Source organism: Pinus tabuliformis, chromosome Q (assembly GCF_031772625.1).
Source record: "Pinus tabuliformis cultivar Carrire ecotype Pingquan chromosome Q, CPIR1, whole genome shotgun sequence".
NCBI lineage: Eukaryota > Viridiplantae > Streptophyta > Pinopsida > Pinales > Pinaceae > Pinus > Pinus tabuliformis.
Window position 1 is genome coordinate 440,825,792 of NC_142296.1, and position 14,313 is coordinate 440,840,104.

The window sequence follows — 14,313 nt, forward strand, 5'->3', positions numbered from 1 at the left end:
ACAATTTTTGTCTTTGCTAAAATTCAAAGTAAAAATTTAAAACGGAGGTCTACCCTTCAGCAAGTTTGCCTCAAGCGTCGAATTCCCCCGATAGCAGCTGAAATCCAGTTCTGGATGGATTTGTGTTTATCTAGTCTGATTTTATATTAATTTTTTGTTGAGCTTAACTAAACACATTAATATGAATCTAAAGTTAGGATCAATGGACTTATTGATAAGACATTTTTCGAATTTTTCTTCTGTGCTAAGTTATAGGTAGTTTCGGCTCATCAAACGTTTTGCATGAATAAACTTACACATATTTAGTGCATGCCTTTTTCATGTTTGTTTTCCCTTTTTTCAAATAGCTAGGACTTTAGAAAGTTGAAAATATAAGATAAATTCTCTTGGACAAATTTTATATTATTATATTATTTTTCTGAATTAAATTATTCGGGTACAACTTCATCCATCTAGTTCTTTGAGACTTGTTCACTGCAGGATCTTGGGCTTTATTCTTAGTTAACCACAGAGCAATATTTGTTGGAGACTTGATTCACTCACTCTTGATTTTAAAGTTCCATTTCAGTAAGACCTGTATGGGATTTCATATTTTGTGACTTCATTTCTGTTTTTGTTATTTCACTGCAAGCTGAGAAACCCAGGATATGCAAAAAGGCTTTGGTGGAAATTTGAGGCTTCCTAAAGTTTGTTATTAAGATTTATGCTAATTTTTCAAAGTCTTTTCTGCATTTATATATTATATGCTTGGGTTTGGCTCAGGCAGTTCAGCCCATAACAAACCTATCAATCCCCAGGTAAGTGAGGATTCAAGCTTAGTTGGGTCAGGCTGGAACAGAAATCGGGCTCTGAGCGAAGGTCTTTCCTTGAAATGTCCATCACCCAGTCAGGACAAAGCTATCAAATGTGAGATAAGTGAAGAAAAACTCCCAATAAATCAAGTAAAAATAGCAAGGGGTTGACCCCTACTCCAGCTCATTTGATCTTCAAGTTATGTCATCTAAACCACATCCACATCATCCAAGCTACATCAGGAGAGTGCTACCTAATCCTAATCATCCTAGTTATCCTCTCCATGTCATCAAGTTACCCTGCTGCTGCCATAAGTGCAAATCGGCCCTCATTTGAAATTCAGCTCCAAATGGTGACCAAAAGAAGAGTGGTCTCAATTCTTCCACGTGGCATACTAAGGAATGTGAATGTGTGCAAAATAGGCCCAAAATTGCATCAGGAAGTGTCACCAATGCCTCAATGTGTGTGAAGTACCACAAACAATGTGAATTGCCTTGGGAAACATGAAAATGCCCAAAAATTATAATGCACCCAGTCCACCAAGGAGAGCTATGCCATAAACTGTCCTGCTCATCAAAATGCAAGTGATAATGCAAAATATCACTGGTGATACCCCTGCTGGAAGTAGGGGTAACATATGTCGTTAGATATAAGATGTCATTACTTAATATAGTCATTATGTCAATAAGGTAGCACAACTACCTAGGAAGTGAAATAAAAGTCTTTGCCCCTCATTGTGTGAATGACTCAATGAATAAAAGGGGACCCCCCTCATATATTCTGTATTTACTTGTATATTTCTATCAGTGTTGAAAATATCGGTATCGACAAAATATCAGTGAGGGTCCAGAAAACATCTTATCGACAATATCAGCGAAAATATTGACAAATATCGGCAAGCATAAAAATGCATAATATATTCATTTTTTTTCAGACTTTTAAACATATAAAGCAATAACAACATGAAATAAACACATTGGCACATAAATATGAGGAAAGCACTGATATATATGACGTAAAATAAAAATGATACATCAAAGGCAATACTAAATCCTGCTGATCCCTGTATTTGTCCAATCAAGGACTCAAATGTGGAGAACCAATACAATATAACATCACATATATAAAAGTATCTCATCATCATGAGTTATATGTCGCAAAACAGATAAAACTAGCAGCTATCTATTTGAGCAAAACAAATAAAACTAGCAGCTATCTATCTGAAATTAATGCCCTCTCCCCCTTTTACGGGAAAACATGATGGGCTGTTTTCCAGGCCTGCCCCTAGCAGTAGAAGGCCCTGCCCCTGCACCTAATGTCAAATAATAAGTGCTGGGTATGGAGTTGTGATCTCCTATATCTATAGCAGATAGTGCTGATGCTCCCACAGTCTCCTTCTCTTGCTCCTCCCCGTGTTGCTCCTCCCCTGAGTCATCCTCCTCTTGCTGCCCTTGTTCTAGTGGATCCTCTGGCTCTAGCCATGAAGGTGACTTCTCCAAGATGGGCACCTCAGACCCTCCACTAAGACAATACATCAATATTGTTTAAGGAAATGGCATCTGGATCCATTGGTGCTTCTATTTCCTTCACTCGAAGTCGGATATTGTAATGCCCATACACTAAATTGTTGAAGCGTGAGAACTCCAACCTGTAAGAGTGTCAAAATAACTAATGAGTCTTGACTCTTGACACTTGAGGGTCATAAATTTAAAATTTAAAATTAGAATAAATGTAATTGCTCAACTGAAGGCTGAAGTTCAAAGTTATACCTGTTGCACTTTTTTGAATGTATTTTCTCAAAGACACTCCAATTGCGCTCAGACCCTGAAGAGCTATATGTTTGACTCAGGATTCTTATGGTCAATTTCTACAAATTTGGTGCCCTTGCACCATAGCTTCACCACCAAACATCTACAACAAAATAAAGAAATAAAAAGTCAAAACTTAAAACATAATTAAACTTTCAAATAAAAGTTACGTAATTGAATTTTAAAAATATAGAATTATAAATAAGTAAATTCTAAATTGAAAATTCTAATGAGTGATGACTTGTCACTTACGTGGCATGAAGAGGGTCCTTTCCCGAATAGCATCATCAAAGCCAAATAGGCCAACACAATACCTATAAAATTGTATCTCGCTATTGATTTTGCTACGAAGCTCAGGATCAGGTACCATCCTCTAAATACAAGAATGGAGTCCTTCCATCACCTCGCCATCAAAATCAAAGGCGCATTTGTATGAAAATGTGGGGTTGAGGAAGAGTGTTGCTGCATGAATGGGTCGATGAAGTATCCCTATCCATCGAATATTAATCACATCCCATAACATCATATGTCTATCAAGCCCAACAGAACCCTTGTCTGCATAATAAGAATGAATGGCCTCCTTGGCCCTATCCATGGCCTCATACAAATAAGCCATTGCAGGCTTGTCCCCATCTACCAATCTCAGAACCTTTACTATAGGTTCACTAACTGAGCACATTTCTTCTACTCGCTCCGAAAATGTGTCAATGTACACCATTTTTGCAATGGCTCTTCCATTCTGTCTCCTGTTGTATCTACAATCACGCCACTCATTAGAAACAAACATTTGCTTCAACTCAAACTGGCATCGAAGCAAAGATTGAAGAGTAATAAAGTTGGTGGCAAAACGTGTGATTGCAGGACGCCGCAACTCCTTGTTTCTAGTGTATCTCCTCATGAGGCTAAGAACAAAAGCATGGTTATATATAAACTTGGGGACGCTCTTAGCCATTTCAATCACTTCCTTGATAAAAGAGAGTTTCCCCATATCCTCAAGCAACAAATTGATACAATGTGCTGCACACAGAGTCCAGAACAATGGGTAGTGCCTCTCCATAAGCATCTTGCTGGCAGACACATAATTAGCTGCATTATCTATTATGACTTGCACCACATTCTGCACACCAATCTCCTGGATGAACCCATCTAACAACTCACATATCATTGCTACATCTTTTATATGTATTGATGCATCCACTGATTTAATAAACATGGTACCTTTAGGACAATGTACCAAGAAATTTAAAAGGGTCCTACCCTTCTTATCTGTCCAACCATCAGACACCACTGTGCATCTAGACACTTCCCATATCTGTTTCAACACTGCGAATCTAGAGTTGATGTCTTGCTTTTCTGCGTGAAGGATTAGCTCCCGCAACTCTTCGTATGTGGCACTTTTGTACCCTGGGTCCACAACAACAATAGTAGCATCACACATTGGCTGCTAATATGGATTGGTTTTGGTGATGCTAAGAGGTAAGTCGCTCCAGAAAAGACACCTTCCCATAACTGTATTTGCTTCTTGCTTCTCCCTTTCTTAACAATTGATTTTATGGAAGGTTGTGCTCCATGTCCTGTTTGTGGAACAAAAAATGATGACCTCCTATTCCTAGTAACATTAGCACTAGTGGTAGCAGTTGACGTTGTGGAGCCCCTCCCACTACCCTTAGTCTCAAAATCAGAAGAAGATATCCTGAAAGATCTACTTGCATGTTCAACCTTGTTTCTTTCTGCGTCTTCCTTCTTTCTGTCTTTTTCATTAATTGCTTCAAGAGCTTTTTGTATAAGCTCTGCACTAGAAACCGTACAAATCCCAACATCATGTCCAAAGAGTCTAGCCGGATGGTATTTTAATCATGTAACCCGTCCTGTCATCCTGGTCCCACCATTAGGCTCCCCATACTCTCAAAATGGGTCCAAGGCTTTTGGCATATTTATAGTGAATTAATTCAAACCTAGGGTACCAAAAAAACAAAAAGTTGGCATTAATGATTAAACACACATACAAAAAAAATAATAAGTAATCACCACCTCATTTTAAAAAATAAATTTTTTACTACATTATTTGCAATGTGAATTCAATGAAAAATGGCAATAAGAGGGTGCATAAGAAAGTTAAAAAAAAGAAATGAAGCTTGCTGTCCAAATATGGAGAAAACCCTTGCATTGGCTCATGGGTGTGAAAATCATAGCAAATGGAAGAAAAAAGCAAAATGTTGGTAGGCAAAGAGGCAAGCAAGCATAACCCTAAATCTATGAAAAAAGTCATTAACATAGGGGTTTTTAAGAACATACTTGTTAATGGAAGAAATGAAGTTTGTCTCAGTATTCTTCAATCTTTGATCCACAAAAAATTCTTAGTTGGTGGTGATAATGGCTGTTTGAACTTTGATTCTCAATCACTCCTTGACAACCACCACAAAGCTCTTCCCTTTCCTTCTCCAAGACTCCGAAACCGAAATGAGCAAATTCCCTTTTCTAGCCATGGCCCAGCCTGCCCGATGATTTTTCCCATTGTCGTGCGATATTTTGCTGAGATATCGGCGATTTCTTGGAAATATCGCAATATTTTCGGGAGAAGAAATATCGTGATAGTTTCTCGGCGATATTTTTGGCTTGCCGAAAATATTGCGATATTTCCAAAAATTGCCGATATCTCGGCGATATTATCAACAATGATTTCTATACTACTTTATAGAACTGTAGTGGAGTTTCTTGCTTCTCTTTCAGGACCTAGTTTACTCCATCTTGATTCTTGACTACACTGGCTATTCATTGGCAACACATTGTATTATTTCTTATTATCATAAATATCTTCCCAATTGGTCACAAGTAGCACTCTAATCATGTTGATACTTAGACATTTATATGTTTTCATTGCTTCTGTAATACACATCACGCTAAAAATTGATCTTTTCCCCTAGGCATGTGGAGGATGAGAACTACGAATGAGTTGACTGAACAAAAGCCTCTCATAACTATTTTCTGAACTGTCAGTGCACAAATCAACCTTGAATGATGGGAGAGTTTCTTCATCCATCTCTGTTATGTCCTTGTCATCTTCCAAGATATTTCTGCCCACTACTGAACTGGGAAGCTGCACACCTTCGAATGCCACAGGTGATTCTGATGCATTTGGATCATACTCTTCTACAGATTTTTGATGACCTTAATAGTGGTCAGAGTCTAGGAATATGCATCATAGGTTACAGTTCCATAACCTTAACATGTATCTTATTGTATTCTGCCGTTTAATTATCTAGCTTAGCTTTAGACTTATGTTAGGTTGGAGACAGTTGATACTTTTCCTTGCATTCATTACATCTTCTGTAATCTCCATTTGCAACTAACATTTTTGTTCATTTGGGGATATTTATTTAATTCTTTTCTTTTTATGTAAATACATACTGATGTTGCAGTAATTTAACCACTACATCATGAATTGCCATTCGTAGTTTTCTAAATTGTATATTAATGGTACAATATTCTTCTTACCATCATTTAATTTGTTTTTCCTGATTCTTCTAAAGTGCAGTATTCTGGCAGAGAAATTTAGGATTTTTTATTTACTGTTTAATTAGCAAGCTTTGACTATCTCGATTGCTTCTGCAGGTTCGAGCAGCTGCACTTACATGTTTTGCTGGTTTAACATCATCTGTCTTCTTTTCTCTTCCTGATAGCAAACAGAATTTCATTATTTCCTCTATTGTAAGTTACTAAGTTTATAAGATTTGGATTTTTCTTCTTTTGTTTATCTGTGGACTTAATAATATTTCCAATGTTGTATTAATCCAAGTTTGATTTCTTTACCAAACTGTTTTCTAACTTGGTAGGAGATTTTTCTGTTAGGTAACTGCTGCATCAAAAGATGAGGTACCCTCTGTTAGATCGGCTGCATGCCGAGCAATTGGTGTGATAGCAAGTTTCCCACGGATTTCTGCAAGGTTGCTTTTAAGACAATATTGTAGAGGGCAAGATCCATTTAATTTTTTATTAATTTAGAAAGGAAGAATTGGATGAAATAAATGTCACCCTATTGAGCCTATTTTTTGTTTGATTTGTAGAAAGAATAATTTGGAAGAACTTGTGAACGTCATTCTATCCAACACACTTGATACTTCAGTGTCGGTAAGTATTAATATATGATTCCCCACGTTTAATTGTTTGTGACACTGTTATAAATAGTTTCTAGTTAGGGATTTCCTCTCATTTTTTTGTTGTGTTTATAAATGTTTTCCTGTCACAGGTGAGAATCACAGCGTCATGGGCATTGGCAAATATTTGTGATTCATTGCGACATAATGTGGGAACTGTGGATGCAGAAAAATGTATGCCAATTGAGTGAGATTGAGCTATAAAAATAGTATCAATCTAGTGCTATTTATTTTCCACAAAAAGTGATTTTCTCATTTTGCTAGCTAGTTATGGCACTGATTTCTGGTGACATGCTTTATTCAGGTCCAACAATTGATGTGTCCCCTTTATCCTTGTTAGCCGAATGTGCTTTGCGACTTACAAAGGATGGTGACAAGGTTTGAAGATCTGGATCACTTGACCTATGTGTGTGCATTCCATTTACAAAATAACTATAGTTGTAACAAATAGTTCCTGTCCTATTTGAAGACAATATATTTGTAATTGTATAAATGTATTGTTAGATAAATAATTAATAAAATGATAAAATATGATTCATAAGAATGATGCATATCAGATTGAGGGCCCTTGCTATAAATACGTAGGTGGGGTGCCTTTTCATTAATGGACATGTCTTTTCGATAAGATATGCCTGTCACTAACAAATTAACTAGCATTTATTATGTTTTATTATATTTATAACATTGCCGCTGTCTCAAGAAATGCTTTGTCCTCAAGCATAGGAAACAAGATTTTCTCTAGTTTGGCATGTCTTCATGGTGAAATGAAGTTGATCTGCTTTTATGGGTTTGACTTCGTTCATGCTTTGTGTTAGAATTCCATGCACACCAGGTCTGGTATATTCTTTTGCAGTTTCACAAAATAGAAAACATAAACACACTGAAAATGCCTAACTTTAAAACATTTTGCACAACAGAAAAAACACTAGCAATTAGATCATACACAGTGTGACAGTACACAATTTTTATTTTCTGAAATTGATTTCTTATTTGTCCTTTAACAAGAAACACTAGGGATTCCATATCAGGGAAAGTGGCCCTTAAAATTCCTTGTATAATGCCAAAATATAATATAATACTTGCTGCTGTTCAGCTCTGTATAAAGTTTAAACTGCTGTTCCAACCTGTAACAGTTGCTGTTCCTTTAACAGCTCCAACAACCAACCTCTTGGACACCTTGGACTGGTCCTAGTGACATGGCAGCCCTCCTGTCATGCCCCCCCGTACACTCAATCAGTCCAGCTGTAGCTTTCTTTCCACCTTGGAAGGCCTAACCAGGCTGCGACCTCCTTTTCTGCACTTCGGCCAACCTCTCTTAGCTGCGGGCTGTCCCCAAACAGCCCTTCCTCTCCTTGATCAACTCCTTAAGCCCTCAGATCTCTTGCTGTCCCTTGCGGTCTGCTTCTTAGGCCTGCAGCCAGTCTCTCCTGGCTGTGGCCTCCTCCAGCAACAGATGTTGCCTTCTTTCCGAGCTGCGGCCAGCTCTTTTTAGGCCTTAGTCCCTCTTGCGCTGCCCTTGGCCTGCTTGCTGAGGCAGCGACTTCTTTCTTTCAGCTTGCCTGCCCTTCCTTAGGGCACAACCTCCTTCTTCAGCCTGCAGCTAGGTCTCTTCTATCCCTCCCACCTGCAAACAACAAAACTAAAAACCAAGACCCTTATCACCATAGAAAAGGTGCCCTCCAAAACCCCTGCTGCCCTAGTTGCAGGTCTGTGGCTTCCTCAGAAAATATCAGATCTCAATTGAGAAGAAATACATTTCATCTTGTCCATATGAGTTACTCCTTATGCCTTTTCATTGGCCTCTTATTTATACTTGACCTTAAGTTTCCTTAGAAGCCCTTTTATCTTTCAAGAAGCCCCCATTAATAAACTCAACATTAGATTAGAATATTGAATGTTTTCCTTGGACACAAGACCCCATCACTTTGGGTACAAAGCCAATATACTCATAAAATCACACTTTATGAGTGTTTCTCTCTCACAAGCCTAACACCAAGGGCATGTGAGAGTACCTCCCGATGCTACCCAATTTCAACACTCCCTCTTAGCAAGGGAGGTACTTCCATTCCTTGGAAGTCTCTTTGTTTTCCATACTGGAACACAATCCTCTTCCACGGATGCTCTCCAACATTCATCATAAGCTTCATCTTTTGTCATAGAAGCAAAACTTGCTGCAAGAACATAACCCTTCTTGGAAGTTTCCTTGCTACTAGAAGCCTCCTACTTCTTCTTTTCCTGAAAGACCTTTAACCCAGTCCATGGCTCCTTGTCAGATATGGAAGTCTCCTTTCTTCTCTCTGACGATGCACCCTTCTGAGGTTCTTGACTCTTACTCTGAATTGTCGAATTCCATCTGGAACTTGACTCCCTCTGATTCCCTGAAAACTTTTATTTCCATTCTCAATAAGCTTGTCCTTTAGCCTCTACAGACCATTCTCCTTGACTCCAAGAACGACTCTTAGACTAGATTAGATCCATTGGGCTTGAGCATCACTTTTCCATTCCGAAATAGAACATCAAAGTCCTTTGCCTCAATTGCTGAGATTGAAAGCACACTGCATCTGAGCTCTGGTACCCAAAATCAATGTTGCATGAAGCGAGGACGTTTTTTGGAAGCGGGGATGCGGATGCGTCATTTCTCAAAAATCTAGGAAGTGAAGCATCTCGGAAGTGTCTACTATATATATATAATATATATATATATATATATATATATATATTTTTTTTTTTTTTATGCATTTATATGAAAAAAACATTGCAAATACCAAATTAACTGTAGAAGACATGAAAACATGCATATTTTTACATAAATCAAGATAGATATGGCATCCATGATTCCATTGTACATCAATGATTAATTATTCGAGCATCAACCATCTAAATTCTAGCAATTACAAACATACATCAAATTTTTAAGCATATCATATAACATAAAACATTTAGAAGATAAAATCATCAAACATTCAAGTAAATTATCTAGCAAGTGAGCAACTGTCAACATGAGTCATGTCCAAAATTGAAATAATAATATTTACAAAATAGGCCACTTGGCCACCACCAAGACTCAAGAACACACTAAACTAGGAAGAGTAAGACAAAAAAGGTTCAAATTCACAACAAGAGTCTACAAGTCTAATCTATGACAAAAGTAGTAAACTGTGAATATATTTACTAACCTCTCCTCCTTCCATCACAAACAGGATGTGAACCTCCACGTGGTGGCAATGAAGATGGTGGCTCTAGAAGTTGTCGCAGTGACTGTGGAACTGATGAAAATGAAGCTTCTATTGTTGGTGTTGAAGCATGGAACCTGGAAGCCAAGGGACCAGATCGGGGTGGCATCTCAACTCGATCATCACAGTAATGGGACAACAATCGCAAGTTGTAGTGAACATAAACCAAGCTCTCTACTTGGTCTAAATTCAACCTGTTTCTTTTAAGACTGTGGATGAAAGAATAAGAGTGCTAACACCTCTCTGCAGAAGAAGTGCTTACTGCCTATGATAGCACTCGCAATGCCAAAGTTTGTAGAAGTGGAGTAACACCTCCATGCATGTTCCACCACTTAAGAGATGAAAAATTCTCTCAATCTCTAATTGCATGCATGCTCCCAAATGGACCAGTGCTAAGCATATAGTTGCTCAAAAGTTTTCGTACCATGGCAACCTCCTCCTCATCAGGGACTAATTTATCCAATGCTTTCATATAACCTAATAGAACCTCTGGATCTAGGTGTGGATTTTTCTCGCCCCTCCCTGTGAAAATTCAGAAACCTGAATCCCTACAACAACAACTGATTAAATTTCTCCTACTTGTTAATTTATGAATCAAGTTATTTATAGTGTTACACAATAAACATCGAAATAAAATCTACTGCAGCCTTCACAACATAAAATACTGCGGAAACAAAATACTGCACAGGAGAGAAATAAACACACACAATTACACCGTTGTTTTTGGACAAACGCCCTCGAAAAACCCAATGTGGGAAAACTGGTGCAACAACTAAGGGTTTGATTATTATGCAGTAGTAATCTGAGTACAAATCATTGGATGCCCAAACTGGCTATCTGATACAGAGAATAAACTGGCAAAGAGGTAGTGAGAAAATATCTCACACTGTCACTAGAGATCTGACACTGATCCGCGCTCTAGATGGGCTGTCCTACACTTTCACTGTGCAGTCTCTGCGTGGGTTCACGCAGTCATTGCGTCACAGCTTAAGGGATTGCGTCACCCTCCTCTTCTGATCTTCTGCCCATTGGAAACTTGATTCCCTAGCCTTCTGGACTCACGCCCTGGCTTTTGGCACTGGATCTCGACTGCTTCCCAACAAAATTGCGGACTCCCTTTGAAGCACTACGTTGCCACTGCGTGGCATTGCACTGCCTCTTTGGACCTCTCGATGCCTTCTCTGCCTTGCACTCACCGAGACTGGAAAAATCCCCTCTAGTCTACTATCCCTGCCCCTCATTGCAAGAAGATCACTCGTTCTCTCTCCGACAACTCAGCGCTGCTACTATTTAGAGTTCGATCTCTAGATCTCACTATCCCAGTGTGTTCTCCAAGTGTCCATCAAGCTCCTTATAATCTCTCGTTGGAGCACCAACAACCAAGATTAAAACATAATCGAAGGCTAAGATTAACTGGGAGTTGATCCTCATCTTTATCTAGAAGATTCACACTAGATTTAATTAATACCGTTTAATTAATCACATTTACTAAGTTTAGACTTAGGAATACATTACAAATTATTAATTATTTTAATTAAACCAGCTCTAGGTCGAATTTTCCCAAACTATTTTTGGGTCTTGGAGAATGCATGTGTCTTAGCTTCTCTGCAAAATCTCAAGGCTAGAGCACATCCAATGCTATAGAAATCAACAGTCCCTCTTAGCAAGGAATGTGCTCTAGTGCTGCAACACACTGAAGCATCACTTTGTCTCTGCATCATCTCTTGATGCGCTGCTGATTTCTGGTTCTGTTGCCCATCAACTACTGCACAACTTTGATTGCTGCATCCGTGCTGCTGCTGGCCCAGTTGAACTGTTGCCAACATTGTATCTACACTGCAACCCTCTTGTTGCTGCAATTGCAACAACAATTGCAATGGAAAAACATCCAAAATACTGAACAAACTGTGGTCAGCATGTTGCATCTGTCACTCGAGCCTTGACTGCCATTAGACTCTGCACTGTAATTGAAGCCTCTGCGCTGCTGTTGCCTCTGCACTGTGCCAACTGTACTGCTGCCAACTTTGCTTTGCGATGCTCAGAATCTGACGTACTACTAGCTACTACATCTATCACTTTGGCACCTGACTGCACCGACTGCCATTGGTCCATCCTGCTTCTGCATACTATGGGCTCTCGTAGCAAGGTATTGATTCATGAAGTGGACCTCCTCAAGAATCCTGCCCATCTTGTAGCTCTCTGGGGCTACAACTCTAGATCACCCCACCTCACTCTTGGAGGTAACTTGGTGATCATGGCAAACTCTTCCTCCAATCTGGAGGACGGTCTTTCGATCTCGGCAGATGCAGCCGCTGATCCTGCTTTCTCTCCTTGTCCTTCTTTCTGAGAGGACATTGAGAGTTGTAGTGGCCAAGCTCACCACACCTGAAGCACTTGATCTTGGAAATGTCCTTCTTCCTCTTATGCTGCTCCTACTGCCCTTGAGATGCGAGGGCCACATCTACGTCTTCCTTTGCTTGCTTCATCCCACTTCTGCTGCTAGCACCACTAATGGTGCTCTTTATGAGATCTCACCTCATCTCCTGCTGTTGTAAATCAGCCCACATATGATCCCACTTTGGCAACTTTTCTCTGCTCAGTATACTCTAGACGAAAACTTGCCATTCTTTGAAAACACTATTCAGAGCTAATCACACCAACTCTGTAGGCTGGGGCACTAACCCTACTGAAGACAGCTAGTCCCAGACATCGTGAAGCCTAGTAAGGAATGGGTCTATACGCTACCCTTTCTGCATCCTCGTGCATCTCAGCTTCATCTCAAGATACATCTTTCCCTGCTCGGAAGATCCTTCATACAACGTAGGAAGTGCTTCCCACATCTGTCGGGCAATGCCTTTTCTAGCTATGTGAGGCACCACGTGATCTCGAACTCCTTCAAGAATCAGCCTCTTTGCTTTCGCCATCTCCTTCTTGTACTTCTTAAGTAGATCTGCATCTGCGGGTATAGGTACCACACTATCAGTGTAAGTCCTGAGATCACGTTCATCTAGAAGGCAAGAAATTCTAGCCTTCCAGATCACATAGTTGGAGGCTCTGTCCAATTGATCTTGATCTCTCAACTCAGTTGATGCCATCTCTCTGAAAATGTCGAACTCCTCTTCTCCTCTGTGCAACTGTTGCCCAACTATTCACACTCCCTTATGGAGTGATAAATCCTGCACATAGCTACTGCTGCTCAACTAGGAAAGAATTCCCTCGGTGTGTGCTCTTCCTTCCTCCTAACACTATTTGCACTAGCAAACTACTGCAAAATTTGCGTCCCAGCTAAAGCCCTGCTCTACAAGGAAATTGTTGCTACTCCCTCTGTCTCTGGTACTCTTTGATCTGAAATTTTTTATTCTCTGTTGACTCACTCAGAGAAGTAAAATTTCCACGAAAAACTGAGCCTCCTGGCCAAGGAAATACACTGCCCCTAGGGTTTTGAATTGTTACCTACGCAGAAATTGGAACCTCCTTCTCCCTTTCTACTCTGAGCTCTCCGACTTCTATCTATGCTATGTGAAAATTTGGAAACCCGAATCCCTACTACATCAACTGATTAAATTTCTCCTACTTAATTTCTGAATCAAGTTATTTACAATGTTACACAATAAACATTGAAATAAAATCTATTGCAACCTTCACAACATAAAATACTGCGGAAACAAAATACTGCACAGGAGAGAAATAAACACACACACAATTACACTGTTGTTTATGGACAAATGCCCCTAGAAAAACCCAATGTGGGAAAACCAGTGCATCAACTAAGGGTTTGATTATTATGCAGTAGGAATATGAATACAAATCATTGGATGCCCAAACTAGCTATCCAATACAGAGAATAAACTGGCAAAAAGGTATTGAGAAAACATCTCACACTGTCACTAGAGATTCTACACTGATTCGGGCTCTAAATGAGCTGCCCTATGCTGTCTCTGCTTGAGCTCACGCATTCACTGCGTCATAGCTCAAGGGACTGCTTCATCCTCTCCTTCTGATCTTCTGCCCAATGGAAACTCGACTCCCTGGCCTTTCGGACTCACACCCCGACTTTTGGCACTGGATCTCGACTGCTCCCCAGCAAAATTGCAGACTCCTTCGGAAGCACTGCATTGCCTCTGCGTAGCACTGCTCTGTCTCTCTGGACCTCTCGATGCCTGCTATGCCTTACACTCACTGAGACTGGAAAAAACCTCGCTAGTGTACTATCCCTACCCCTCATTGCAAGAAGATCATTGATCTCTCTCCGAAAACTCAACGCTTCTACTCTTGGGAATTCGATCTCTAGATCTCAATATCTTAGTGTGTTCTCCAAGTGACCAT

At 39.6% G+C, this 14,313-nt stretch overlaps 1 protein-coding gene across 5 annotated transcripts in view; it reads left to right on the forward strand.

Annotated features, from left to right (window-relative positions):
* The window catches only part of LOC149220110 (ARM repeat superfamily protein), a 276,511-nt gene that overhangs the window by 210,404 nt on the left and 51,794 nt on the right, over positions 1 to 14,313 (forward strand). For all 5 annotated transcript variants that reach the window (XM_089384660.1, XM_089384657.1, XM_089384656.1 and 2 more), the window contains 5 exons: positions 6,213 to 6,308; positions 6,450 to 6,544; positions 6,665 to 6,728; positions 6,847 to 6,928; positions 7,059 to 7,132. In XM_089384660.1, coding sequence (XP_089240786.1) covers positions 6,213 to 6,308; positions 6,450 to 6,544; positions 6,665 to 6,728; positions 6,847 to 6,928; positions 7,059 to 7,132 — 411 coding nt within the window. The remainder of the gene's footprint in view (positions 1 to 6,212; positions 6,309 to 6,449; positions 6,545 to 6,664; positions 6,729 to 6,846; positions 6,929 to 7,058; positions 7,133 to 14,313) is intronic.